The 26,113-nt window shown below is 53.5% G+C and overlaps 3 protein-coding genes and 1 non-coding gene across 5 annotated transcripts; 2 read left to right on the top strand and 2 right to left on the bottom strand.

The window, feature by feature from the left end:
* Positions 1 to 1,569: 1,569 nt before the first annotated feature.
* On the top strand, positions 1,570 to 2,599 carry SFTA2 (surfactant associated 2). Its single transcript, XM_040250240.1, has 3 exons — positions 1,570 to 1,935; positions 2,161 to 2,249; positions 2,385 to 2,599. Exons 1-3 carry the CDS (start codon positions 1,875 to 1,877, stop codon positions 2,469 to 2,471), a joined length of 237 nt encoding a protein of 78 aa, XP_040106174.1. The 5' UTR covers positions 1,570 to 1,874; the 3' UTR covers positions 2,472 to 2,599.
* A 780-nt stretch (positions 2,600 to 3,379) lies between these two features.
* LOC120870665 lies at positions 3,380 to 3,483 on the top strand. The gene has a single exon (XR_005722864.1). It is a non-coding gene; the product is annotated as a U6 spliceosomal RNA (small nuclear RNA).
* A 2,373-nt stretch (positions 3,484 to 5,856) lies between these two features.
* Positions 5,857 to 17,948, bottom strand: VARS2 (valyl-tRNA synthetase 2, mitochondrial). 2 transcript variants are annotated; one of them, XM_040250158.1, is made up of 30 exons: positions 17,829 to 17,948; positions 17,129 to 17,365; positions 16,913 to 16,994; positions 16,696 to 16,796; positions 16,303 to 16,424; positions 16,124 to 16,190; positions 15,939 to 16,036; positions 14,986 to 15,067; positions 14,698 to 14,817; positions 13,831 to 13,942; positions 12,991 to 13,079; positions 12,398 to 12,488; positions 12,056 to 12,183; positions 11,835 to 11,938; positions 11,586 to 11,667; positions 11,229 to 11,305; positions 11,044 to 11,119; positions 10,708 to 10,813; positions 10,453 to 10,523; positions 10,199 to 10,324; positions 9,879 to 9,983; positions 9,648 to 9,716; positions 9,456 to 9,534; positions 9,222 to 9,349; positions 8,937 to 9,089; positions 7,731 to 7,937; positions 6,928 to 7,039; positions 6,607 to 6,782; positions 6,307 to 6,435; positions 5,857 to 6,191 (listed from the first exon to the last, which is right to left on the bottom strand). In XM_040250158.1, the coding sequence occupies exons 2-30, from the start codon at positions 17,327 to 17,329 to the stop codon at positions 6,087 to 6,089; spliced, it is 3,198 nt and encodes a 1,065-aa protein (XP_040106092.1). In that variant the 5' UTR covers positions 17,330 to 17,365; positions 17,829 to 17,948; the 3' UTR covers positions 5,857 to 6,086. The 2 variants fall into 2 exon arrangements, with proteins under 2 accessions (XP_040106092.1, XP_040106093.1); XM_040250159.1 differs by lacking the exons at positions 16,696 to 16,796; positions 17,129 to 17,365; positions 17,829 to 17,948 and having other exon boundaries at positions 16,913 to 16,980.
* Positions 17,949 to 18,086: 138 nt separating this feature from the next.
* On the bottom strand, positions 18,087 to 25,734 carry GTF2H4 (general transcription factor IIH subunit 4). The gene is made up of 14 exons (XM_040250194.1): positions 25,526 to 25,734; positions 24,767 to 24,909; positions 24,397 to 24,501; positions 23,918 to 24,049; positions 23,560 to 23,656; positions 23,380 to 23,468; positions 22,828 to 22,939; positions 22,623 to 22,691; positions 22,339 to 22,422; positions 21,956 to 22,088; positions 21,634 to 21,764; positions 20,542 to 20,589; positions 20,287 to 20,365; positions 18,087 to 18,405 (listed from the first exon to the last, which is right to left on the bottom strand). Exons 2-14 carry the CDS (start codon positions 24,904 to 24,906, stop codon positions 18,233 to 18,235), a joined length of 1,392 nt encoding a protein of 463 aa, XP_040106128.1. The 5' UTR covers positions 24,907 to 24,909; positions 25,526 to 25,734; the 3' UTR covers positions 18,087 to 18,232.
* Positions 25,735 to 26,113: the final 379 nt, after the last annotated feature.

Below are 26,113 nucleotides of genomic sequence, written 5' to 3'. Positions count from 1 at the left end.
GGAGAACGACTGACACAGCCCGGGGAGCTCATCCGACTCTTAGGAGAGACCAGGGCAGGGCAGGAGGGGGAACACCTGAACCATCCCTCCTTCACAGTGGCTGCAGCCCACAGAACTTTCCATTCCTTTGGCAGAGAAGGGGTAATGAGAGGAGAGGGGCACCAGGCAAGACAACCATCTGTTCAGGGGCAGTGGGATGAGCAAGTTCAGAACCCAGCTCTGAATCCACTGCGCTGGAATCTACCACTTTCAAGCTGTGCACTCTCGGGCGAGTCGTGTGACCTATCAAAGTCTTCACCCCTAAAACTGGGAGAAGGCAGTACCTACTTCACAGGGCCATAATAAGGATTAAAGGAAATAATGTTTCTAAGGTGCCCAGCACACAGCAGCCTCAGCTATGATGACATGGAAAGATGAGCGCCCGCTGGGAAAGACAGAGGCAGGCTCCCACTCTCCTCTTAGGAGGACTCAGATCCCCCAAAGCGCCTCTCTGAGTTCCTGCTTCCTCCCCGCTGCTCCTGCTTCCTATGTCTGCTGAGCCTTTTGTCCGTGAATTCCTCCCACTCTGGGCTTCCTGCGTCCAGTACATGTCTGAGAGCCCCTCGGTTGCTCGTATATGTATACCATATACATTTATGGTATAGACAGTGTCTCTCTCAATCTCTCCATCTTACTGGTCCTGCTTTTGGCTTTTCTCCCTGACTCTGCCCTGTACCCTCTCTGTCTCCATCCATCTACTCAGGAGCCCACTGGTTTGGTGGGAAAGGGAGAGAAGACGCATAGGGAGACAACTAAGATGATAAAAGGGCGTGTGCCCTTGTGTATTCTAGAGGGTTTACACGACTAGTTTGTCAATCTGTTGAGCTTATCCCTGTGTCTGGCATAATGACAGCCCGGTCTATCTCTAACCTCTCTGCTACTGACTTACTATGTGACCTTAATAAGTCATTTACCCTCTCTGAGCCTTAGTTTCCTATTTTTAAAGAAAGAGGGTAGGACCTGGTGGTCCAGAGGCTAGGACCACACTCCCAATGCAGGGGGCCTGGAGTTTGATCCCTAATCAGGGAACTAGATCCCATAGGCCGCAACTAAGACTTGGTGCAGTCAAATAAAATAAATAAATAAGAAAGAAAGAAGGTAAACTAGACAGATTCCAAATTCCCTCTACATCCTGTCCTTGTGTTTGCCATTCTGAGCGATTTGGGAAAGGGCTTTGGCTGGGAGGGTGAAGTGATTTCTTTTGCGTGAGCGCTCAAGGCAGGACGTGGTGGGGATATTTGATGAAACTGCATCTCCTCCGCCCAAGTTGCTAGGATATGTTAGACTAAAACAAAATATTCAAAGATGAAAGTTCCCCCTCACCCAGAAAGTCACTGCGGCTGAGGGAGCAGGACACGGGTTTGGGGAGAACTCGGTGTAATCTACCCCTCCCATTTGGGCCCACATTCCTGAGCCCTTGGGTGGCATGGCTGATAGAAATTAATCGCAGTTAATAATTAATCCCTAAAGAGCAATGAGAGGCCCAGGCGTGGGTGGGGCCCAGACACCAGCACGAATGGACGCCTCCCCAACTTCCCTCCCTGGGGCACGCACTCCCTCTCAAGCTTTGAGACGTGGGGGAGAAGTGGGACACGGGATTGAGGAAAGGGGACCACCCTCCCTTTCCCCAACAGCCCAGTGAATGGCCCTCTCCCGGTCCTCAGAGCCTTATTGAGAGAACTGGAAAATCCAGTTGCCTGGCCCCTCTCCCATCACCCCACACGCACCATTGCTCAGGACTGAGTGGGGAGCAGGAAGGCAGGCCCAGTGAGGAGAGGCCAGCGGGCCTTCAGACATCTCTTCCAGCATCTGAGAAGCAAGGAGGTAGAGCCGCAATGGGGGCTGGGCTGCCCCTTGTCCTCCTCCTGACCCTCATCGGCACTTCACAGGGGGCAGGTGAGTCTGGAGGGCTACACACCTGGTCCCCAAGACCAGAAGGAGGTGAGAGAGACATGGAGGCACCCTAGTCCTGAGGTCCTGAGGGCTCAGGGCTGAACTGCAGCAAGAAGGTCTGGAAGGGACGAAAGACCTCAGGTTGGGGTGGGGCAGGAGGGGCGCCCGCACCCCTGAGGGAGCCTGTTCCTGGCAGCTGGGTCCTCAGCTGTGCATCTGGATCCCTAGGGCCGGGAATGACTTTGCAAGTGAAGTTGAAGAACTCCCTTCTGGCAAATTCCTCCTACGATTCCAGCTTCCTGGACTTACTCCAGAAGGTAGTCCTTTGAGAGGGAAACAGGGGGCTGTGTGAACTTGGAGTGTGTTTCTGCATCGGTCTGGTTGGCTGGCCGCCCCCAGGTGTGAGTGAGAGCCATCTTACACCTCGCCCTCTGGCCCTTTGTCTCCCTCAGTTCTGCCTCCTCCTCCACCTCCCCTTGGGGACCAACGTCACCCTGCATCAAGCAGGGTCCTCACAGCACGCCACGTGTAGAGTCTGAGAGCAGCTGAAGCCTGTGCCCTTCTTGGCTGGGGCATCCAGTCCCCGGGGAGCAGGCGCCATCCCCAACCCTGTCTTCCAGCAGGCCCTCACCCTGCTCAGTGGCAGTAAATACGCTGAATTCAGTGACCTGACTTTGTGGGTTCATGCGCGGAGGGGCTGGCAGGATAAGGGAACTGGGTACTCAAGTCTCTGACTCCCTTGCGCAGCAGAGGGTTTCCCCAGTGGATGTGCTCTCCCCTAACACCATGCCAAAGGCCTACTTGGGGACACACACACACACACACACACTTCAAGTTGAGTTCCTCAGAGCACCTGGGAATAAAGGAAAGGAACCTTTACTGAATTCCTGCTTTGTTCCAGGCAAGAGGCTTTCCCATGTCAACACCTGCAGCAGGTTCCCATGTAGCATAATAGATCTCATTATCCCATTTCCCATTTTACAGGTGAGGAAATCTAGGCTTGAGAGGGTAAGTCATTTGAGGTCCATTAGCAATGGAGACGTCTGACACCAGACAAATGCCTTGACTTAAGCAAGATTTTCATTTCCTCTTCCTTTGCTTTAGCTTTGGGGCTGGGGGCTCAGGAACCTCAGGCAGGGATGTGGGCAGAACACGCCCAGGGATCCACACAGGTCAGTCAGGGTAGCAGGTGGGGTGGGAGACCGTTGATGTGAGAGATGAGGGGTTCAGCTTGTGAGAGGATGGCCAGCCTGGCAGAACAGGTGGAGAAACAGCATGGGTGCCTATGGGAACGTGTAATCCCACAGGCCCACGCTTATGTCCTAGATGAGTTTCTTATTCTCCTAGAACTTCTTTTTTCCTGCTCTGGGTATTAGTTGAGGCATGTGGGATCTAGTTCTCTGGGCAGGGATCAAACCCAGGCCCCAGATTAGAAGCTCGAAGGCTGGTGCTTGCTTTGGCAGCACATATACTAAAATTGGAAGGATGCAGAGATTAGCATGGCCCCCGTGCAAGGATGACATGCAAATTCGTGAAGCATTCCTTATTTTTAATTCATGTTGAGGTTTGACAGAAAACAACAAAATTTGGTAAAGCAATTATTCTTCAATTAAAAAAAAAGATTTTAAGAGCCATTAAAAAAAAGAAGCTCAAAGTCTGTTAAGACTGGACCACAAGGGAAGTCCCAGTCTCCATTGCTTTACCAGCAAAATGAGGATAATGGTAGTACCTGCTTCCTTGGATTGTCCTGAGGATTCCATGGCTAAGCTACCGAGGACACTTGCCATGGTACCTGTCAGATAAGTGGGTCTGGGTGGTAGGAACTTTTATTAGGGCGGAAACCTGGCCCCAGTATAAAAGTCTTAGTCCCCCAGGGATCTTCCTTCTCCTGCCTTTTTTTTTTTTTTGGCTGCACGACATGCAGGAGCCAAGTTCCCTGATCAGGGATCGAACCTGGTCCGCTTGCAGTGGAAACACAGAGTCCCAACCACTGGACCACCAGGGAAGTCCCACCTCCTGCTGTTCTTAAGGCAGGCACTCATCTTACTCCACACTCAAGATGCTCTTGACTTCTTACTGGCTGACTCGAAATGCAAGCATGCAGCCCAGACTTGACCGTGAAGGGCTACTGGTATGACTGCTTCCTGCTCTCCACAGTACCTGTCCCACCAACCCGCTCCTGCCCCGCACAGCATCACCACCACATGAAACCAGAGACTGACTCCTTTGGAACAAGGGAAAGGCAACAGTTCCAAATGGAGTATCCCTAAAGATACGAAAGCATAACAAAACAAAATTTCCATCGTTTCCTTGACAACTGTCCTGGGACTATTACCCCTGGAGGAGAGGTAGCTGGGGGCTCTGTAGGACCCCAATATTTCATGACTGACCCCTAGGGTGCACCAGTGGGCAGGTGGGTCAGGTGACTAGACCCCAAACAAGTTGAGGGATTAAATGTCTGGATCTCCAAAAGGATGGAAGAACAGACCAACTGTTTTTGTTTAATTTTTTATTTATTTTACATGTGTATTTTTCTGACTCTCTCTGATAGAATCAAAGCGGAAAAAAAAGTGAAAGTATAGTCACTCAGTTGTGTCAGACTGTTTGCAACCCATGGACTTTAGCTCACCAGGGCTCCTCTGTGCATGGAATTCTCTAGGCAAGAATACTGGAGTGGGTTGCTATTCCCTTCTCCAGGGGATCTTCCCAGCTCAGGGATGGAACCTGGTCTCCTGCATTGCAGGCAGATTCTTTACCATCTGAGCCACAAGGGAAGCCTGAATTGAGGTACGAAAGAGCGGATTTTTGTTTCTCTCATTGGTAAATCCAGGGGTTCAGAATAGAGCACAGTAATAGGTGTTCAAGAAAAAGGAAGGTGCTCACTCCCTCCTTTTCCTTCCCCTCTGGTGGGATGTGGTATACTGGTGGGGGCATTCCTTAGACCCAGAGTTGGGAAGAGTGTATCAAGATGGCAGGAAAGTAAGATCAAAAGGGATACGGACTTCTCCATTGCGGAGTCCTGCACTGCTTCCACCTAGCAAAAGAAACACCATTATCTTTGTTGCTTTTTAAAAATAACTCTTATTTTTTATTTTTAATTGAGGTATAGCTGATTCATAATATTAGTTTCAGACGTACAACATAGTGATTCAATATTTTTATAGATTAGCCACCACTATCTCTGAAGCTTGGTTACAGCAGGCAGATAACTGGCACCTAACTTACTGGGCAGAACTCCAGTAATTCCAGCTAATACTGTGGACTAATTCCTTTTATTCCCTGAGCAAGTCTCTTCAACTCTAAAATGGAGCAAACACCCACCTCATGAGGTTCTCAGGAGGAATAAATGGCACCACAGAGGACCCAGCCAGGCCCACCACATACAGTAGCTGTCAGAGCTGCTGGACAGAATGTCACTTGGGTGGCAGGCCCCTGAATTCCACCAATGAGACAAGGTGTGTAAGGTGGCTAGGTGGGCATCTGTGTGTTTCTGTGTACCCCTGTCTGAGGCTGGGCGGTGTGTCCCTAGCACTGAGGTCTCAGGTACACAGAAGCGGGAGGAACTCAGTCCCCAGCACAGCCTGCAGCTCCCCAGGTCTGTGGGAAGTCCCCCATCCCCTCAGCACCTCTGGAGATAAGGCCAAGAAGCAGGGAAGCTCCCTTGTGGTGAAAAGCAGAGGAGAAAGAGCCTGCAGAAGTCGGACCACTGTCAGTAAGTGCAGGAAGTAAGTGGAACCCGGGTCACTGTGCTCAGGCCCTACTCGGGAGCATCTCTCCTCCAGTGAGAGAGGCCCCGCCCAGCACCCACTCCCACCATGGCCCAGAGCACCAGGAGGCCGCCCCTCTTCTCCCAGACCAGCGTCAGGAACAACCAAGAGGCGGGAACGTCAGGGCTAAGGGAAAGGATAAAAGGACCACAGCAGACATGTTTGGGATTTTAAGTTTATCTGAGTGTCCTCCTTCCCAAACTTCCAGGTGGGACTGTGGAGGAAGGAGGCCAGGGCAAAAACGTGAGCGTCTCAAGGTCACCCAGTCATCTGACCAAGCCAGTCTGTTTCCTCACTGACAAAACGAAGGGGCTGAGCCACAGAACACCCCGACGCTGCCCGATTTGTCCCCAGAGGCCTCAAAGGCGGGTCTGGGAGGAAGGAAAGTCACAGGGATGGTGAGCCCCCAGGGCTTGGAGATGCCTCCATCAGCTGCTGGAGGTGAGAGGCTGCCTTGTCCAGTTTTGACAACTCCAACTGGAGGGAAGAAAGCTGGGCGAGGAGAGAAGTGGCTGAGAATGGAGGCGGGGGAGCCACCCCACCCTGCGTGCCCCTAGCCCCATTCCCTCAGGGAGTCCGGCGTTCTGAGTGACTCCCCCAGCCTCACCCTCTGCTGCCTCTGAGTCTCCGCCTCTCCCTCTGACAGGGGCCGGGCTAGGAGGCCATCAAGCTGCTTCTGCAACTTGTGTCTTCGGGCAGCCAGCCGAGGTAGGTGGGTCTGGGGGTCCACCAGGCCCTGTGGAAGAACAGAGGAAGAAGGCTCAGACCTCTGCCGTCCACCCATCACTCCCTCCCGCTCACCCACCACCATTCCCAGACCCCTCCTCACTTTTACAGAACCCACCCCTTGCCCTCCTCCCGACATCCTTTCAGCCCCTCCCTGCCCGCTCCAGTCTCCTCCGCTCACCTGCAGCTCCATATACGCCTGACTGCTGTCACTGAGGGGCGCCTGGACCCAGCCCGAGGGGGCTGCTGCACCAGGGGGTAGAAGGCCCACCGCCCCACAGTGGCCCAGGATGCCCAGCGGCTCCAGGAAGGCCTCAAAGAGGCCCCGCTCGCCTGGCTCTGAGCTCTGCAGCAGCACTGGGGAGGAACAGGAGCTGTCAGGTGGAGGGCCCAGGTCCTCCTCCCACACATCCTAACTCTGGGCCCTGCCCTCCCAGCTCCACCCTCTTCCCCATCAGACCCTCCCGTCTGCAGGGTCTCAGGAGCCTGGGGCCCGTCTCACCTCGGGGCCGGGCCTTGGTGAGCTGATAGGTGGCGCGCAGAGCCCTGAGCGCCTGGACGGACTCCTGAACCCGGGAGAAGCGCCTCTCCAGCTCAGGCTGGTGCCAGTGCTCCTGGAGGTGTGCATCCAGGGTCGGTAAGCGGGGCCCCCAAGACTTGGTCTCAACTCTCCCGGCTCTGACCTCCACCCACCCACCCCCGTCTCCTTAGAGCAATGACCTGCTCTCTCCACCACACAAATTCACCACCACAAGGAACAGAACGTGGCGAAAACTAGGGCATCATCTAAGAAGGTCTTAGATGATCCATGGACAATGTTTAGACCGAAGATGACAAACAACCAAAAATACATTATAATTTAAAAGGTATTATTCAAAGCTCACAAAACCAAGTGAGCAAAAAAAGGAACTTGTTTAAACTTGAAAATGATTTTGGGGCGTGTTTGTAGCATGTGAAAGCTTAAAACTACACTAAGATGTTTGGGATATCCTAAGATCTAATCCTCATCACAACCATGACATGCACTATTACTGTCCTCGGTTTAAAGATGGAGGAAATCAACACATGGTCACACAGCGAGTGTCCGTCTGGTGACAGCATCCTGCTCTTAACCGCTTGCTAGTACTGCCCCCGACACCTTCAAGTTATGCCAGCCCTGCAGGAACAATCCATCTTCCTCAAGACTCCACGGCAAAGTACAGCCCAGCACTGTCAATGACCCCACAGCAGCAAGCCCTTCTAGAAGACTTCCCCCACGAGTCTTTACCAGTAATCCCACTCCAAGACTCCATGGGTGTGACTCACCAAGCTGCGGGCACTCGGGTAGGGGGCAACACAGATGCTGGGGGCAGAGGGACCACCAGGCGTGGGGGGCAGCCTCTGCCAGAGCTCTTCAGCCAGGAAAGGCATCAATGGGGCGAGGAGGCGGAGACCGACATCAGCGCAGAAGAACAGGACCTGAGGCGGCTCTGGGGGGCGAGGAGAGTGTGAGAGCACCGGCTTCACAGCCTCCTAGGGAGGAAACCAATGGTCAGGGGTCAGCCACGGCCTCCTCCTTCCTGCATACACTCGCCGCCCTGCCAGTGGGGATGCTGTGGGGAAACAGGAGCACCCAGCAGCTCTGAGACCATGAGCTGTCCCCAGACACAGTAGGGAGCATGCGACAAGGGGAAATCCAGGGCAGGGACTCAGGGGTGGGTGAGGAATAAAACTGTCTGGGATGTTTGCATTTAGAAGGAAAAGCATTGAGTTTTGTGTTTTTCTTAACCACAGACAGAAATCTAGGATAGGGTCCTCAGCCAACAGTGTCAGGATCACCTGGGACAAGAAATGAACACGCTCACCACCCACCCCCCAACCTGCCTGCCTGAGCCGCTCTGGGGGTGGGACCTGACACTCTACGGTAAACAAGCCCTCCTTTGAGAGAATCCCTGGGTCTAAAGACCGGTACTCTTGCTCCCTGTCGGCTCCCAGCCTGCCTAGGGTCCGAACGCAGCAATTACAGGAACTGAAAACAATCTCCATTCCGATAAGAAGAGCCGACTCACTAAGAAAAGACCCTGGTGCTGAGAAAGATTGAAGACAAAAAGAGAAGTGAAGTGAAAGTCGCTCAGTCGAAGGGGGAGGCAAAGGATGAGATGGTTAGATAGCATCACCAACTCAATGGACATGAATTTGAGCACACTCTGGGAGACAGTGAAGGACAGGGTAGCCTGGCATGCTGCAGTCCCCGGGATCGCAAAGAGATGGACACAACTCAGCAAGTGAACAACAAGCCTCCCAACCCTGTCTTGTCAGACTCAGTTTTCTAGAAGTGTCCCCTTCTCCTCCCTGCTCCTCGGCTGACAGGCAGGGAACAGTGCCCAGGCCAGTCCCAGAGAAGAGGGGAACTGGGATTTCTCAATCTCACCTCTCTTCCTATCCTGAGGGAGGAATTCAAAACCCAGCTCAGAGCTCTCTGCCAGGGGACAGGGAGCAGGGCTGCAGGGGGACTGCCCCCGCCTCACTCACCAAGTAGACGTCGCAGAGGTTGTGCAGCCAGAAGTGGTGCAGGGCGTGGGTGACGAGCGAGAGCTCGCGGGTGAGGAAGCCCCGCTCACAGTCCTGGGCCGTGCGGGCCAGGCAGCTGAGGATCCAGGTGTCCATGAGGGAGGCGGGGGACAGCTGTAGTTGAGAGGGGGCTTCAGGTTGGGACAGCTCGATTCCCACCCAACCGCGTCCTTTCCTTCCAGACGCCTCCTCCAACACTCAGATGTCAGACTACCAGCTCCCAAGCATCTCCTCTTTCTCTCTTACCTCCTCCGCAGGTTGGGGTATGAATTCCTCCCCAAGAGCATTCAGGATAAAGCGCAGGGCATTCCAGATCTTATTGCAGAAGTGTCGGAAGCTCAGGACCTCAGAGACGGACAGGTGCAAGTCGCCTCCTGGGAGGGAGTGGAGGTAGGGAGCATGTACTGGTGGCAGCAGGGGAGTCCTTGGCTCCGCCCCACCACACAGAGGCCACTGCCTGCTGCCCTCACCCAGGCTTACCCAGGGCCCCATGGGAGCACAGGGTGAATCTCAGAGCATCTGTCCCACACTCGGGGATCCCATGAGGGAAGTCCTTTCTCTGCAACGAGAAAGAAGAGGGGTGGGAGCTGCCTATGAGGCTGCCTGGCCAGAAGGCAGGTTGTGCAGGGAACTGGTGGCCACGAACTCGAGGCTGGAACAGGTCAGACTCACCTGTGCAGAGGCTGCAATCGCCAGCTCTGCAGGGTCCAAGTTTCCATCCCTCAGCTTGTCCTGCAGTACCTGGGGTGGGTGAGTAATTCACTGGCCTCTGTGGTAGCCCCTGCCCCTACCAGGGTCCCTCCCTCTGGCCCTCTCAGCTCCAGCACTCCCGCCAGCCCTTCCCTTTAGCTCCCCTTCCTTTATCTGGAAAACCCCATCCCTCTTGGGGCCCTCCATCCTGACCTGCAGCTCCACCCCACTGATGATGTCCCGTGGGTCCAGCACGTTTCCCAGGGACTTGCTCATCTTCCGGCCCTGCCTGTCCCGGACCATGGAGTGAAGCAGGACCTGGAGGCATGGAGGGGGTCAGAAGTGGGGTCTGAAGAACTTTCCTCTGGAGGGCCCTTGGCTGTCCTTCAGGGATTAGAGGTTAGACTGGAAAGTGAATCAAAACAAAGAAACTGGGAACCCAGAAAACCCCATACGAGGGGTTAGAATGGAGGACAAGGCTTAGAGGAGACTGGGGAGTCTCAGAGAAGGGCAGGACACCAAAGGGTCTTTACCTTGCTGAAGGGGAGCTGCCCTGTGAGCTGCATGCCCAACATGACCATGCGGCCCACCCAGAACAGCAGGAGGTCACTGCCGGTTTCCAAAAGTGACAGGGGATAGAAATGAGCCAGGTCTGGGGTCTAAGAGGAAAGAGACAAACAGTGAGAGGCCCAAGCGTGGGGCCTCCAGCTCTTCATAAGACTCTCTGAGGCCCTGGGGGTCATTTCCTCATCCCCACCTTCACTCTCTTCCTCTCAACCCATCTCACCTCTCGGGGCCAGCCCAGGGCAGAAAAGGGGAAAAGAGCTGAGGAGAACCACGTGTCCAGGACATCAGGGTCTGGAAGACAGAACAGAAACAATTGGAACCTCAGCGTCAGGCCCTCTGCCCACTGCTGCCCACCTCTCCAGCCCGACCCTCACTCACAGAGACCAGGGCTCTGCCCCATTCCCAGCTTCCCCGACCCACCTTTCCCACCTCAGTACCTGCTCCCTCCCCTGCCCTCCTCGGGTGGAATACCCACCCCTCTCCAGGGTCAGCTCCGCCCCTGGTCTCCCTGTTAATTCAGCAGCTACTTCTCTGGCCTCAGCCTCTGTCCTCCCGACCACCCAGGAGTCCTCCGTATCACCCTGCAGAAGTAAGGAGCAGGGGACAGGTGTGAGACAGCACTGAGTATTCATGGTCTCCGGTGGGCTGAGAAAGGCTGGCGCCCTCTGGTGGTGAGATGAAGAAAGCTCAGAAGCTGAGCTAATACAACAGCAAGGGCAGGGAGCTGGGTCCAGCGCTGGAAGCCCTCTGACTCCTGTGCTGAGGCTCTTCTGGCCAAACCCAGCCCTCCCTTCCGCTTTCTCCTACTGACCTTTGCATGTTCCTCTACAACCAGGTAGGCTGGAATCCGATGGCCCCACCACAGCTGCCGGGAGACACACCAGTCCCTGCCGAGAGGATACGAGTGATTTTTTTTTTCTTCCTTTTTCCTATGAGTGATTTCTTAGCATGACCAGTGGGCCCTCTTCCCCCTCCCCTGAGGGCTCCCCTTCTTACCCTATGCGGGAAAACCAGTGCTGCCAGTTCTTCTGGTGGAAGGAGGGACTGAGGTCCAGGGCCCCTGACTCCACGGCCTGGAGCAGGAAGGACCTTTAGATGGTGCTTCCCTACCTGCACCCCCGACCCCCATGAATGGGACCAGTGGTCTCTGAGGTGGTTCTGAAACTCAGAAAGAACCTCCCGAGCCTCCTAATAAGAGTCTGGACTTGAGTGAAGATGCAAGTCAGCCCTTTCTGGGCACCCAGCCTCCACCCCCACAGCTCTCCCCTCGACAGAACAGCCAGAGAGGGCCCCAGCCTCCCTGTTTCTTCATTCCCGCCCAGGCCCCAGGCCCTCCCCACACTGCAGCCTCACCTTGGCAGCTCGCTCCCCCATCTCCTGGCAGCGGACAAACCACTGGCTCTTCAGTAGGTATTCTACCACGTCCCCGGAACGGCTGAAAGGGACACAGGACCCAACTCTGCGGCAGGCCCTCGGTACCGAGGACACGGCAGCCAACAACACAGACACAGGGCTGGTATTCTAGCACGAGGGGCGCACAGCCCACCCTGCAGTCACTCTTGAGCTTCGCCCACCCCCTTCTGGGGGGTGAAACGGGCTTACCTGCAAATGCGCAGCACCATGGGGTGGTTCTGGAGGCCCCGGAACAGGCCCCGCTCCCTCAGTGCTGACAGAATCTTTTCCCGGGCCACAAATCGGTGAAGACCCTGCAGAAAAGCAGCAAAAGTAAAGCCTAAAGGCTGCTAGAAAAATAAGAGAGTTGGGGAGGGGAGATGGGGCAGAGGGTGCCCTCAAAGGACGGGGTGTCACTGGGCTGGTACCACCTGCAGCCAGTCCTCACAAGGAGTGGTCATGGTCCCATCCTCCGCAATGACACTCTGGGGGCTCAAGCCGTGTCGGGCCCCCAGCTCAGCATCGGCAGGGCTGTGCGCTGGAGTCACCTTCACCGCCCCTAGGGGAGCAGGACTGCCGTTAGCACTGGACCCTGACCCTGGCTTTTGCTTTTCCGGACGTGTCACCATCGCCCACGCTACCCCATCCCTCCCTCTCATCCTCCACTATCCACTGAGACCACCCTTCCCCTACTCTCTGCCTCTTCCTGGTTCTCTCCTCTCCCCTCTCCCCCAGAAGCCCTGACTTCCTGTCTCTCCCCTGCCCCCACTTACCTGTGCCCAGGTGTGGCTGAACAGTGCAGTCTGTGATAAGGGGGAGAAGCTGCCCCGTCAAGGGATGACAGAGTTGTCGCCCATGTAGATGCTAAAGGGAAGGGAGAGGGATCAAGGACAGACACGTGTGTTGGGTGGAAGGGTCTGGGCTGGGCATGAGAATCCTGGGAATACGAGGGTGAAAACCAGAAGGTAAGACCTACAGCAGGGCTCGGTAAACATTTTCTTAAGGGGCCAGAGTGTAAGAATTTTAACCTTTGCAGGCCAGGAGGTAAATTCAGTCTCTACAACTCCGCTCCACCGCCAGGGCAGAGTTAGATAACACATGATGGAGCTGCAGACGATACACAGGGAACGAGGGTGGCTCATACAGAAACAGGAGATCTGGCCCACGGGCCACCGTCTGCCAGCCCCTGAGCTGAAGTGTAACATCAGGAAGAGAAGGGAGCTGAGTCAGAGCCACTGGAGAGCTGAGATGAGGGAAATTTCAGGAAAAGGAAGAGGGAGCAGAGAGGAGGAGCTGCCATCCTAAAAGGAAGGGAAGAGAAAGTATGGGGGGGGAAGGCCAGGCCGCAGGGAGCACTGAGCATTACCGTGTAGCGGGAGTCATCAGGATGGACCGCCACGGCCACGTCTCCAGGCAGCGTCTCTGGCCGCGTGGTTCCTACCACAACCTCTGCATCTGAAGACAAAATTCAAGCACTTAAAGGTGGTCCTCGCCCTCACCTTGTACTCCTGACACAGCTGAAGTCAGGAGAACTGGAAAAGGTGGGAGGCAAGGATGGTCAGGCCCCCAGGAGTAACTGGAGAAAACTAGGACCAACGTCTACAGGGCCCTGGGGTTTCTGCTAAGCTAATGACCAGAGGCCTAAGGGATGTCTGGTGCTACAGAATTCCTCAACAGCCCGCTTGGGAGACAAAAGTAGGCCCCGGAACAGGCCCTGCTCCCTCAGTGCTGACAGAATCTTTTCCCAGGCCACAAATCGGTGAAGACCCTGTAATAAATACAACTAGAATCTTTGCTTGGTGCCCTGATCATAAATGCTGTGCCTTCTTGGAGGCAGCACCAGTCCCTCCTATAAGAAACCTCTGACTATTCCAGCTCACCCTTCTTCCCTTCTCCAAACTCCTGGGAATACTTACTGCTTAAACCACACTTCAGAACTGATCCTCTGTCTCTTTTGGGGGTAGCAGCCTGCTGTGGAATTACACTAAGCTCCCTCAGGGCAGTGACTGTCTGCACTTTTCTTACATGGCCCAGGATACCCAGGGTGAGTATCACCAGGATGCAATACTTCCAAGGTTCCCTATGCTTCTCCAACCAAGTCACATGGAAGACGGGTTGGTGGGTTGCCTCCAAAAGCCCAAGGTGGGCTCAAGAAAACAGGGGAAGCAGAGGTTAAATGGGTGACACTTCCAAGGACTATCCTCACCAGGCTCTCCATCCACGAGGAAGGCCACGGAAAAGAGGAGGCCGAAAGACACGGGGGTGGGGCAGCCAGGCAACTGAAGCTCCGTGCGGCCAGGGAGGGGCCGGCTCTCCACCTGGGGGCGTGGAAGAGGCAGGGTCAGAAAGCAGCCTCTCTGCAAGGCTCACAACTGGTTTACCACCTCCACTCATCCACGGCCCTGGCCTCCCTGCCATCCATCAAAAAGCCACTCAGAGGACGTGGGAGCCACTTCCTTCCCCGCACCTAATCCTTGTGCAGTCACAGTTAAAGAACACATTCACTGGACTTCCCTGGTGGTCTGGGGAAGGGACCACCCTTCCCTGGGTTAAGGGTTAAGAACTCACCTGCCAGTGCAGGGGACATGGGTTTGATCTCTGGTGTGGGAAGATTCCACACGTTGCAGGGCAACTAAGCCCACGCACCACACCTACGAAGCCCTTGTTCTAGAATCTGTGCTCTGCAACAAGGGAAGCCTGTGCACCGCAACTAGAGAGCAATCCCCACTCAAGAGAAGTAGAGAAAGCCCACACACAGCAATGAAGACCCAGCACAGCAAAAAATAAATAAGTAAATGTTCACTGAGTACTTAAACCACACACAGGTATTATGCCAGCCTCCTAGGAGTTCTCGCTGAATTCTCACAACACCCCTGTGACGCAGGCATTTCCATCACCTCTGAATTTTACAGACTGAGGAAACTGAGGCTGACAGAGGCTAACAGCCTGTCAGGAGCCACATCGCCGGGAGGTGGCCAGATTCAGATGTGAATCCAGGCAGCCTGGCTCCAGAGTCCCAGCTCTCCCCCGGGCTCAGAGCTCTCACAAACCCGCCTCTCCTTCTCTGCCTCACCTCAATATCCGAGATGGCGGAGCGTAAGGCACACGACCAGTTGACCAGCTGCCGGCTCCGGTACAACAACCCAGCCTTGTAGAGCCGCACGAAAGCTTCTGTCACGGCCACTGAGGAGCCCTAGAATGACCTGAGTGTCCACATCCAACAGCCTCTTCTCAGCCCACCCCCTCGCCAGGGACCCAGGCATCCCCCTGGCGCCCCTAACATACACAGCAATCCGCCTCCTCACACAGAACTCTGAACACCTCCCTGACACCCACAGGGACCACAGCACCGAACACTCACGGTATCCATGGTAAAGCACTCTCGGTCCCAGTCCAGGGAGGCCCCCAGGGCTCGGAGCTGCTCACAGATTTCACCACCTTTCCTGTACCCAGACAGATTTGGGTCAGCAAACGTGTCCCAGACATCAACTATGTCCCGGGCCCAGTGAAGCCCCAGCAGCGCTGGATGCTGGAGTGAGTTCGAGACTGATCTAGCCTCAAGAAGCTAATGGAGACACACAGATCCAGTATATGGCTTTCCATGATATTGAAAGAAACATAACATTTCTAGTAAAAGGGGAAGGGGCAGGCGATTTGTGGGAAACACAAAGAAGCTTTACAGAGAAGACAGCATGTGATAACAGACCTGGAAGAATAAGGGTAATTTCAAGAGGATACAAGGTGGGAACAGGTGAGGAGAGATGAAACCAAGCAAAGGAAAATGGGATAAATGGAAGAAAAAACATATATATACATGCATATAAATATACGGGGAAGCGCATGCATGCTTAGTTTACTCAGTCATGTCCAACTCTTTGACACCCCGTGGACTGCAGCCTACCGGGCTCCTCTGTCCATGGAAATTTCAAGGCCAGAATATTGGAGTGGGTTGCCCTTTCCTCCTCCAGGGGATATTCCCTAACCAGGGACTGAACCCGTGTCTCCTGTGGCTCCTGCATTAGCAGGCAGATTCTTTACCACTGAGCCACCTGGGGAGCCCATATATGTGTGTGTGTATACATAAATATATGCACTTACACATAAATATATGCATTTTAACATATACAACACACAACGTATGCACACACACCTAGCTTGGAGACCCCAGCAAATGCTAAGGAACTTCAGAGCTTACACTCCCACAGGAAGTTAGAGCTGAAGGGAAAAGCCCTGACTACATGTTAGGAGACGGGCTGGGAAGCCCGGATCCAAATCTGCGGTCCCAGCCCCTCCTGCCCTGCCCCCCATACTCACTCCTCCTTCCACTTCCACACCTCCCTAAGGAAGTCTTCCCGGCTCAGCTCATGTCTCCTCACTCGTCGCTCCTTCCACAGCTGTTTCTCCACCACAGCCTACAGTAAGATGAGGGGGCAGAGAATCAGGTCACTGTGGGGGAAGAAATCCCACTCAAGAAAAGGGACGAGTGGCAAAAGACATACTTGGGTTGCAATCCCTGCATGATCTGAGCCAGGGACCCACAGCACCCGATCCCCACGCATGCGGTGCCTGCAAAAGAAAAACCCTCATGGGAATCTATGGCCTTACATGTTCATTTAGCCTCATCCCTTCACAATTTCTTTCTCCTCCAAGAACTCAAGCAGCCCCACTCCCCTCTCACCAGCGCACGAGAGCGTCCTGTACGGCCACGGTCAGCGCATGCCCAATGTGCAGGGAGCCTGTGACATTAGGCGGTGGGATACACATGGAAAAGGTCTCCCCTGTGGCCTGGGGCAGCCTGGCCTAGAAGGAAAGAAAAGTCAAAGGGAAAGAGAAGACTGGATATTCCCTGGGGAATAGCACCCTCTGGTGTCTCCAAAGCAGAAAGAACTATAGGAAAAAGTCCGGCAAGTAACAGGGAAGAGAAAAACCTTTGAGACACCAGGGGTAGAAGACAAGCTTTCCCTGCTTTTTGGCAGGCTCTGCAATGTGATTGGCTGTGAGCTCCAGACCCGTGCCCACCAATCTTAGGGACCTGGGGACCATTTAGCACTCCTCCTTGCCAGGTACTAACCTGATATTCTGGTTTGAAGAAGCCCTCTCGCACCCACCAAGGGTACCAGGCAGCCTCAACGTACTGGGGGCTGTATGCAGGAGGCAGGGGTCGGGAGACATCTACGGAGGCAGAGGAGAGCCCCACTAACTCCTGACTTCTGTTCCCAGGTTGCATTTCAGCAGACCGAATGGGCAACCAAAATGTGAGGGAAAAGGCCTTCAGGTTTCCCAGTTACCTTTCTTTTCTCCATGTTCCGTGGGAATTTCATACAACACTCTCTCCTTAGGGGTCCAGGCCTTACTGGATTCTGCAGGTGACTGCAGAGAGGAGGAACCAAAACGCGGGCTGCAATTTCATGATACCCCAGGCATCTAGAATCCAGCCAGTCTCTCCTCCAGTGCTCTCCCAAGATTTCTCAGAGAACCAAGGACCACCTGTCGGGACTCCTAACCTTGCTCTTGGGGGCTATCCCAGCCTCCAGCGATGCCTGCTTCTCTCGCAGGCGCTTCTGTTTGGCTTCACGGTTCCTCCGGGAGATGGCTGATCCATCTGGCTCTGACTGGGTGGAAAGGGGACGGGACCTGCGGAGGCCCCGTGAGGGCCTCAAGCCCCAAAGCGGTGGTCGAAAAGAGGTCAGAGGCAAATGAGGCATCGGGAGGGCTTGGCAAGGGGCCAAAGTCTGTTCCAGCTACAGCACATTGGGAGGATATGGTGGTGAGGGAGGGTCACACCTCCCAAAGTCACACCCTCTTCCTCCCCCCCCCGCCCCTCCCCTTCCCGCCTCCCTCCAGCACTGGTTGATAAAGTATCTAGCCCATCCCTCACAACCCTCCCTCTGTGAGGACTAAAGACAGGGTCTTCTAATTATCAGCGCTCTTCCGGGACAGGGTATCAGGCCCTCAACCTATTCAGCTGCGATGTGGGGGTGACCGTAGACACAGAGAAGGGGAAAGGACTCAGGGATTCTGGCAGATGATGGACATCAGAGCCAGCAAGAGGTCCCACCAGGATCACTACTTGTCCGCCTGCTCAAAGGCCATCGGCACTGCCCCCAGCCCGCGCGCTGATCCGCCTTCCCGCCCGACGCACCGCGCGGGTCCTGACCCTCCAGCACTTCCCACTCCCCAATCGCCGGCCCGCTGCGTGCTCACCCGGTGAGCCCGCCGCTATCCCAGGACGCCCCGCGGCGGTGAGCGTAGGGGGGCGGTGGCAGGTACTGGGGAACCAGCGAACCCGACCCGAGCGTGCCTCTCTAGCCTTGCGGCGCTGGGAGGCGGAGCCCCGCCCGGGCGCATGCGCACTAGCTGGCCTCGGGCACGCCTCCTCCTCCTCGTGAACCAATGGCTGTCGACGCGGAGATGAGCGCTGCCGGCGCGGAGAGAGGAGGTTTCCCAGGGAGGCGGCAGGGGTCGTGTGGTTCACTTTCACAATTTTATTAAACTAAGAGTCCCGACGTGTGAATTAAAAAAAACAAACACCTGAGTTCTGAGGCCGCGCCAGCCTCCACGCAGCCCGCCTTTCGGGTTGCGCCCCGCCCAGGTCCAGTCCCGCACTCTCAGGAGTTGTGCTTCTGCCGCTTCCAGAAGCGCTTGACGTCGCTGTGCCCAGCCGGGGTCACCACCATGAGCCGCTTGGCCGAGTTCTCGAACACCAGGACGCCCAGCTCCCGCGCGTGGGCCAGCAGCAGCTCAAAGTCCACTTGTGACAGGAACTGGTTATACAGGACGCCTGGGGTCCGCAGGTCAGGAGCAGCGGGGGGAGAGAGAGAGAGAGGAGGTGAGAACAGGAGGTGGGAGCCCCTCGATGGCAGCCTCAGGTAACCAGCGGTCTCGGCTTGCCACCCACATTTAAATCCTAACACTAGCATGTCCCAGCCATATTCAGGAAAGCAGTATAATACAATAAGAAAACCCATTGCTTACCAAAACCAGAGAAATTATCCCTATGAATTATCCCTCAAATCCTAAAAGATGATGCTGTGAAAGTGCTGCACTCAATATGCCAGCAAATCTGGAAAACTCAGCAGTGGCCACAGGACTGGAAAAGGTCAGTTTTCATTCCAATGCCAAAGAATGTTCAAATTACAGCACAACTGCACTTATCTCACATGCTAGCAAAGTAATGCTCAAAGTCTTTCTTCCAAGCCAAGCTTCAATAATATGTGAACTGTGAACTTCCAGATGTTCAAGATGGATTTAGAAAAGGCAAAGGAACCAAAGATCAAATTGCCAACATCCACTGGATCATCGAAAAAGCAAGAGAGTTCCAGAAAAACATCTATTTCTGCTTTATTGACTATGCCAAAGCCTTTGACTGTGTGGATCACAATACACTGTGGAAAATTCTTAAAAAGATGGGAATACCAGACCACCTGAACTGCCTCCTAAGATATCTGTATGCAGGTCAAGAAGCAACAGTTACAACTGGACATGGAACAAGAGACTGGTTCCAGGTCGGGAAAGAAGTGAAGGCTGTATGTAGTCACCCTGCTTATTTAACATATCAGAGTCCATCACAAGAAATTCTGGGCTGGATGAAGCACAAGCTGAAATCAAGATTGCTGGGAGAAATATCAATAACCTCAGATATGCAGATGACACCACCCTTATGGCAGAAAGCGAAGAACTAAAGAGCCTCTTGATGAACGTTAAAGAGGAGAGTGAAAAAGGTTTGTTGGAAACTCAACATTCAGGAACTAAGATCATGGCATCTGGTTCCATCACATCATGACAAATAGATGGAAACTCCTATTACTTCATGGCAAATAGATGGGGAAACAATGGAAACAGTGACAGACTTTATTTTCTTGGGCTCCAAAATCACTGCAGATGGTGACTGCAGCCATGAAATTAAAAGATGCTTGCTCCTTGCAAGAAAGCTATGACCAACCTAGACAGTATATTAAAAAGCAGAGACATTACTTTGTCAACAAAGGTCCATCTAGTCAAAGCTGTGGTTTTTCCAGTAGTCATGTATGGATGTGAGAGTTGGACTATAAAGAAGGCTGAGCACCGAAGAATTGATGCTTTTGAACTGTGGTATTGGAGAAGACTCTTGAGAGTCCCTTGGACTGCAAGGAGAACAAACCAGTCAATCTTGAAGCAAATCAGTCCTGAATATTCATTGGAAGGACTGATGCTGTAGCTGAAACTCCAATACTTTGGCCACCTGATGTGAAGAAATGACTCACTGGAAAGACCCTGATGCTGGGAAAGATTGAAGGCAGGAGGAGAAGGGGATGACAGAGGATGAGATGGGTGGATGGCATCACCAACTCGATGGACATGAGTTTGAGTAAGCTCCAGGAGTTGGTGATGGACAGGGAAGCCTGGTGTGCTGCAGTTCATGGGGTCACAAAGAGTCGGACATGACTGAGCAACTGAACTGAATTGAATCCCTTCCAATTTCCCTCTTCTAGCTGAATCCAAATGATACCCATTCAAGAATTTATTTACTGTCATCAACTCATCCCAAAATAAAACATGCATGGGTTTAATAGCCCATGCAGTAAACAAAAAATAAAATGCATGAACAGCTTTTTCAATTCACCAAGACTGAATTGTCCTTCTTCTGGCCAATGACCAAAAAAACCCACCAAAAGCCACTCACCTTCGGTGAACCGGAGCCTGTCTCTTTCCAGCTCCCAGAGCCGAATCTGGTCCGTGATGGTGGGAGGCAACACCGGTGTCTGCAGGGGCAAGGGATGGCCCTTGTAAGATTCAGAAGCACTGCTCCAGGCAGCCCCAGCCCTCCACTCATCCCCCAGATTTGGATTTCCATTTCTCTTTTCCATCACTTCATCACCAGGTACCAAGGGCTCTCAGCCTCCTGCAGCTGTTTGTCCCTCCCGCCTCATTTTTGTACCTGTTTAAGCATCACTGGGTGGGCCCTTGTCCTTAGGAAATGGATGATCTAGGAAAACAGACAAGAATTGGGATCAATGGCAGTAAATAAATTCTCGAGTGCAGTTCTCATTGCATAGAATTCTCAAATAAGAAAGCAGAAAAGCTACCTGTCTCTTAATGTCACTGAACATCAACTGATTGTTTAAAATTCATAGGCATATGCCTATCAATTCAACACATCCCAGATTAGCTGTTGTCCTTAGGTGTTGCTCCTATTGGTGATGTCTGCTGCTGCTTCTTTGGCATATTTGCCCTTTCCTTTTTTTTTTTTCTTTAAAGTAACAGCAACTATTATTTTTGAGCACTAACTGCATGGCAGGCTCTGAACTAAATGCTTTACCTCTATTTCACTGACTTCGTTCAACAAGCCTTCGTGCAAGTCGCTCAGTCATGTCTGACTCTTTGCGACCCCATAGACTATGCAGTCCATGTAATTCTCTAAGCCAGAATACTGGAGTGGGTAGCCTTTCCCTTCTCCAGGGGATCTTTCCAACCCAGGGATCGAACCCAGGTCTCCCATATTGAGGGCGGATTCTTTACCAGCTGAACCACAAGGGAAGCCCAGGAATACTGGAATGGGTAGCCTATCCCTTCTCCAGTGAATCTTCCCAACCCAAGAATTGCACTGGGGTCTCCTGCATTGCAGGTGAATTCTTTACCAACTGAGCTAGCAGGGAAGGCCTGATAGCTGAAGTGAGATCTATCAGAAGCCCTGAAGTGAAAACTGTCATTATTTCTGTTTTCCAGATGAGGAAACTGAGGCTCAGATAAGAGAAACAACTAGGCCACCTGTGCAGGAAGGCCTAGGAAGTGGTGGTGCTGAGACACAAATCCAGAGTTATAGCTTCTCCTTATGTGTCTTCTGCAGGAGGGTCTACCTCTCCCCACACTGAGAGCTTTGACTTCTCATGACCCGATGTTCACACATAGACAACTCATCACCACCTTCTGTAACAGACGCCATGCTAGCCTTCCGGAAGGTGACCACCCCATAGCCTACAGCCCAAGTGCAGCCATTCTTTCCACCCACACCTTCCCCAGGCAGGGATACCTGCTGGGCTGTGATGCCACTGGCAATGGCCTGCTGCACGCTCTCCCGGGTCACCTGTGCCACCACCATGTTGGGGAAGCGATAGAGCATCTCAGAGAAAAGGGCAATGAGGGCGATCTGCAGCTCCGACTCTGACCAAAAGATAGGAAGAGAGGATTAGGAGGGTTCCCACATCTAGGCTCCCCCAAGCCTCAGAGAGCTCTGTAAACCACCAAGTTGCAAGTGTACGTGACTAGAAACTGGCAGTCCCTCCTGCTTCCTTCCCCTTCTTCCTCCCCTCCCCACCAGCCTGCTCTCCCAGGGGCCCTGTGTCCAGCCTCACCCGTGTAGGCATACAGTCGGTAATTGGTTTCCACAACAATGAAGCCTGGCTGATGTGCGGTGCCCCCAGCCCCAGAAACACCTGACGAGAGATTGATGGCCAGGCGTGTGGGGTAGTAACGCCGAGATTTCCTCTGAAAAGGAGAAGGGAAAGGCCACAGGCCTCTCTCAGGCCTCACTGCCCTACATCTTCCTCCTGAAACATCAGATTCCTCCCGGTGCACAGGACCTCAGCTCCCAACTTCTCTCCCTCAAGGGAGATAAGTATTCAGTCCTGGCAACTGCTTCTTGTGACTGCCTCCCAAGACCCCACTCTCCTTTAAAGGCCAAGGCACCATCCCACCCCATCTCTTTGGTAGAGGCCACGTGTCCGGGTGCTCATACCTTCCTCTGGAAAACAAGCCCAAACTCACGCAGATGTTGCAGGAAGTTCAACAGAGAATCACTCATACCTTCCACAGAGTAATCCTGGGGAAAAGGAGAGGCCAGCTGGGGTCCAAAACACAGCCCACTCTCCCTTTCCCAATCCCATACACTCACTCCCCCTTTTCCCATCTCTTCCTGTTCTTTGTTCATTCTTATCCTCCACTGTATTGCCCCATTACCTCATTTCCCCTTCCCATCTCTTTACTCTCTTCCCATCTCGTCCACTCAAGCCCCCTGCTCACCTTGCCCAGAGTGGAGAAGCTGAGTTGGAAGAGGAAGGAGAGAATCTCCACTAGGTCCATGCCCCGACTCTAGGGAGGAATGGGCAGAGACAAAGGGGGAGAGGTGGGAGGGAGGATATGAGAGAAAATCAGGGAACAGAGTCTGCAGGCACAGTCCCTCCGTGGGTCTGGGGAAGAGTAGAGCGGGCACCCCTGACCTGCTCACCTGGGCTGTCTGCAGATACTGCAACATAAAGTACCAGAGCTGGGCTGGGGTGTCCAGCAACAGGAACTGGAAGCCGGCAGAGGTAATGCAGGGTGGTTCTCCAGGTTCGGCACTGGTGACAGACAGGGCTCATGGCAGAGGTGTGCAGAGAAAGGCCACTGTCCCACCTGTGTGCCCACGTTTTTTTTTTGTTGTTGTTGTTTGTTTATCTCTTGCCATACTCTGCTCTACTCTCCTTTTAAAAATATTTATTTGGCCATGCCAGGTCTTAGTCGTAGCGTGCGGGATCTTCCATCTTTGTTCAGGCAAGCAGTATCTTTGTGTGACATGCAAACTCTTAGTTGCGGCATGTGGGATCTAGTTCCCTGACCAGGGATTGAACCTGGGTCTCCTGCATTGGGAACGTGGAATCTTAGCCACTGGGCCACCGGAGAAGTCCCTCAGCCCGCCTTTTTCAGTCAACCCTCTCCAATCCTGACCCAAGGTGGACTCAATTTAGCAGGGACTCAAGGACACGGCAAAACAGAGCTGTTGTACCTCCAGCTTCCTCACCTCTTCATGAGCCCAGCCTGGCTGAGGAGCTGAGCCAAGTCCTGGCTGACGGCGGCACTGGGGGATCCCACCATGAAGTGCAGGACTACCTGAGGACCGAAGAGAACACAGCTGGGTGCCTTAAAGGCTGTGGGAAGCAGGAACACAAGCAGAAACACCCACAGAGTCCCAAGTCCTCACCTCCCATCGCTCCTCGGCGTACTTGTCAAGTGAGGGGACGTCCCGGGCATGCTTGTCTGGTCCCAGCTGACTTGTGTCATCAGACCAGGCCTTGCCCCTATGCCAGGACGGCCAACAGTAAGGAACCCTACCTGTGTTCCCCACCCACGCTTCTGCCCTTAGTTGACCCTCATCCCCGGGGACCGTGAGTGGGAGACACTTCCTACACCACGTAGCTCCATCTGGTCCAGCTTACTCCCAAAGGAGCTTCCAAAAGTGGAGCCTGCAAGGTTGCAGAGAGGCCCCTCAGGAGCTCCCCGGCCAGCAATTCAATCACTATGTCCCCTACCTAATTTAGGAAAAGACGGAAGTGACATACCCACCCAGAAGGGCAATGCGGAGGTTTTGTCGGAAGATGGGGTTGAGGATGAGGCCCTGGAGACCACCAGGGAGCAGCTGGGTGTGCCAGATACGGAGGCCGCTCAGCAACCCCGTGCTTTCCTCCTGAGCTCTGGAACAGAAGCAGAGAGGTGAGGGAGATAACTAGGGAACAGAAAGGAGACCCACAAAGGTGTCACTTTCTGCCTTTTCTAAACTGGTGGTCCTCGGAACACCATTTCACAGAGTGAGATCAGTGTCTTAAGGCAAATTTCTTTACTGTAACACCTACCAGAGCCTTGTTACAGACATCACAACTCTCCGAGAGGCAAAATACAATAATGAGAATTTCCCAAATGTGTTTAATTACAAGTTGTTGGTGTCCCATTAATATTTCCTAGAAGTGTTCCAAGAACAGCAATTTGGGAAGCCTGGCTGTTGAGAAATTTGTATCTGGCTAAAAATGCAGGAGGGACTCACTTGCTGAATTCCTTCTTCACCCACAGGGCTACAGCAGCTTGTGGCAAAGGCTGTTCCAGAAAGAGCATCCGCATCACCCAGTTCTTAGCCAAAGATGGGAGCTCCCTATAAGCGGGGAGAGGGACAATGTTAATATCAGAAACTGTCTTAGAACTGCATCCTTGCCGTCCATGGCCTCTCAAACATCTCACATTCACCCCCTACGCTTTTACCTGCCTTGCTGCCCCCACATCCTCCATCTGGCTTGGCCTGACACACTTTACTCTCCAAGCCCACCACGGCTAAGCTTCTACCCACAATAACTTATTTCAATCTGCAGGCCCCATTACATTTCCCCACCATGGACCCTACCATGAAGTGGGTTCCTCACCTGAAGACAGCCAGGCAGGTGGCAGGGTGCCCATACAATCGATCCAATATACCAGGGCTCAGGCCTCCTAGGAATTCCTGCAAATTCCTGCATTGTAGGTGAACTCGGTTCAGTCCACCCCTGGAAGGGGTGCCTTCCATCACCTGAGAGATGCAAGTGTTAGTGTGCCCCCACAAGCCATGCCAGCGTCACCCCTCACCTTTCTAATTCTGATTCCTGATCCACTGGCCCCCAGGAAAACTCACCTATGGTTTTCTTTTTCATGTCACTCATCTCCTCTTGTTTCTCCCAATCGTGACCAACCTCTCCTCTTTCCCTGCCCTTCTCATCTCACTTCTGGCCTAAACACCAGTCTTCTCTCAATTTCCAGATAACAAAATTGTCAATTGTCCCGCATTTGCAAAAACACTTGATATTTCAATGACTTACCTTTATCTTTACCTAAGCAGTGACAAAGATACTTGTTTGAGCCCAACTCTTTTTCCCTTCTGCCTCTCTTGGTCTGATCAGCCTATAAGTTCCAAATTTGTATGTTCTTCCCATCTACTTCTTGGCCCCACCTCGTGCTGAGCACGGCGGTAACTATTTTTCCCCTCCATGTCTCCCAAATCCAATTCCACTTCTTTCCTCTTCCCTCACCCCATTCACCCTGATCTACACCGCACGATCTCCCAACTTGTCCCCTACTTTCCTCCCAATCCTCGCCTCTCTCTCAACTCTCTCATATCTTCGCCGCCCCTTCTCTCCTTGCACCCTTACCGTAACTCCGTGTCGATCCCCTCCTCGTGCACTCCGAGTCACAAGCCGTCGCTTATAGGAGCCAGTGGCTCCCTGGAAGAAGAAAAAGGATGGCGGAAAATGACAGGGAAAAAAAATGGGAGAGAGACGAAGAATTTCACCGACTGGAGTTCAGATTGGAGGATTCAGAAGAGACGGGAAGGAGTGGAGAAGTGGGGAGGATAAGAATCTGCGCTGCACTCGCCCACAGCAAGGCATGCTGGGAACTGGAGTCTTGTCCTTCCTCACCCGGGAGCAAGCTGAGGCGCGTCTGACTACAACTCCCAAAAGGCACCGCGAGGAAGCCTAGCGGAGAGAGGCTGGCTTGTATTTAAGAGAGCCGGGACCACCAGAGGTCTGGCTGCTTGGTTCCGCCTTCCTTTCCACCCACTCGGCTAACGGCGAGTCTGACTGAACTGGAGTGGGAACGCTGGGAGCAGGAATACCCCCGAGGGCTTCCTGGCGGAGGTGCAGAAACTGCTTGGTGGTGAGGCGCTTACGTGTAGAGACGCAGGAAACTGGATTCCTTGAGCTCAGTTGCTTCTCGTAAAATTGGAATAATGAACTTTC

The sequence above is a fragment of the Oryx dammah genome, unplaced genomic scaffold, assembly GCF_014754425.2.
Source record: "Oryx dammah isolate SB20612 unplaced genomic scaffold, SCBI_Odam_1.1 HiC_scaffold_11, whole genome shotgun sequence".
Taxonomy (NCBI): domain Eukaryota; kingdom Metazoa; phylum Chordata; class Mammalia; order Artiodactyla; family Bovidae; genus Oryx; species Oryx dammah.
Note: the sequence above shows the minus strand (reverse complement) of the source record. Positions and strands in the feature narration are given on the sequence as shown.

Excerpts from the sequence above, each read along its gene's own strand:
- SFTA2 (XM_040250240.1), top strand. The coding sequence starts at position 1,875 with ATGGGGGCTGGGCTGCCCCTTGTCCTCCTCCTGACCCTCATCGGCACT. Across the intron at positions 1,936-2,160 it reads CGGCACTTCACAGGGGGCAG|GGCCGGGAATGACTTTGCAA; the intron begins GTGAGTCTGGAG and ends CTGGATCCCTAG. Across the intron at positions 2,250-2,384 it reads TCCTGGACTTACTCCAGAAG|TTCTGCCTCCTCCTCCACCT; the intron begins GTAGTCCTTTGA and ends TGTCTCCCTCAG.
- VARS2 (XM_040250158.1), bottom strand. The coding sequence starts at position 17,329 with ATGCCTCATTTGCCTCTGACCTCTTTTCGACCACCGCTTTGGGGCTTG. Across the intron at positions 9,717-9,878 it reads TCAGTGGGGTGGAGCTGCAG|GTACTGCAGGACAAGCTGAG; the intron begins GTCAGGATGGAG and ends CACCCACCCCAG. Across the intron at positions 7,938-8,936 it reads ACCTCTGCGACGTCTACTTG|GAGGCTGTGAAGCCGGTGCT; the intron begins GTGAGTGAGGCG and ends TTTCCTCCCTAG.
- GTF2H4 (XM_040250194.1), bottom strand. The coding sequence starts at position 24,906 with ATGGAAGGCACCCCTTCCAGGGGTGGACTGAACCGAGTTCACCTACAA. Across the intron at positions 23,657-23,917 it reads CGCATTGCCCTTCTGGGTGG|GGGCAAGGCCTGGTCTGATG; the intron begins GTATGTCACTTC and ends GTCCTGGCATAG. Across the intron at positions 21,765-21,955 it reads CCGACTGTATGCCTACACGG|AGTCGGAGCTGCAGATCGCC; the intron begins GTGAGGCTGGAC and ends TCTTTTGGTCAG.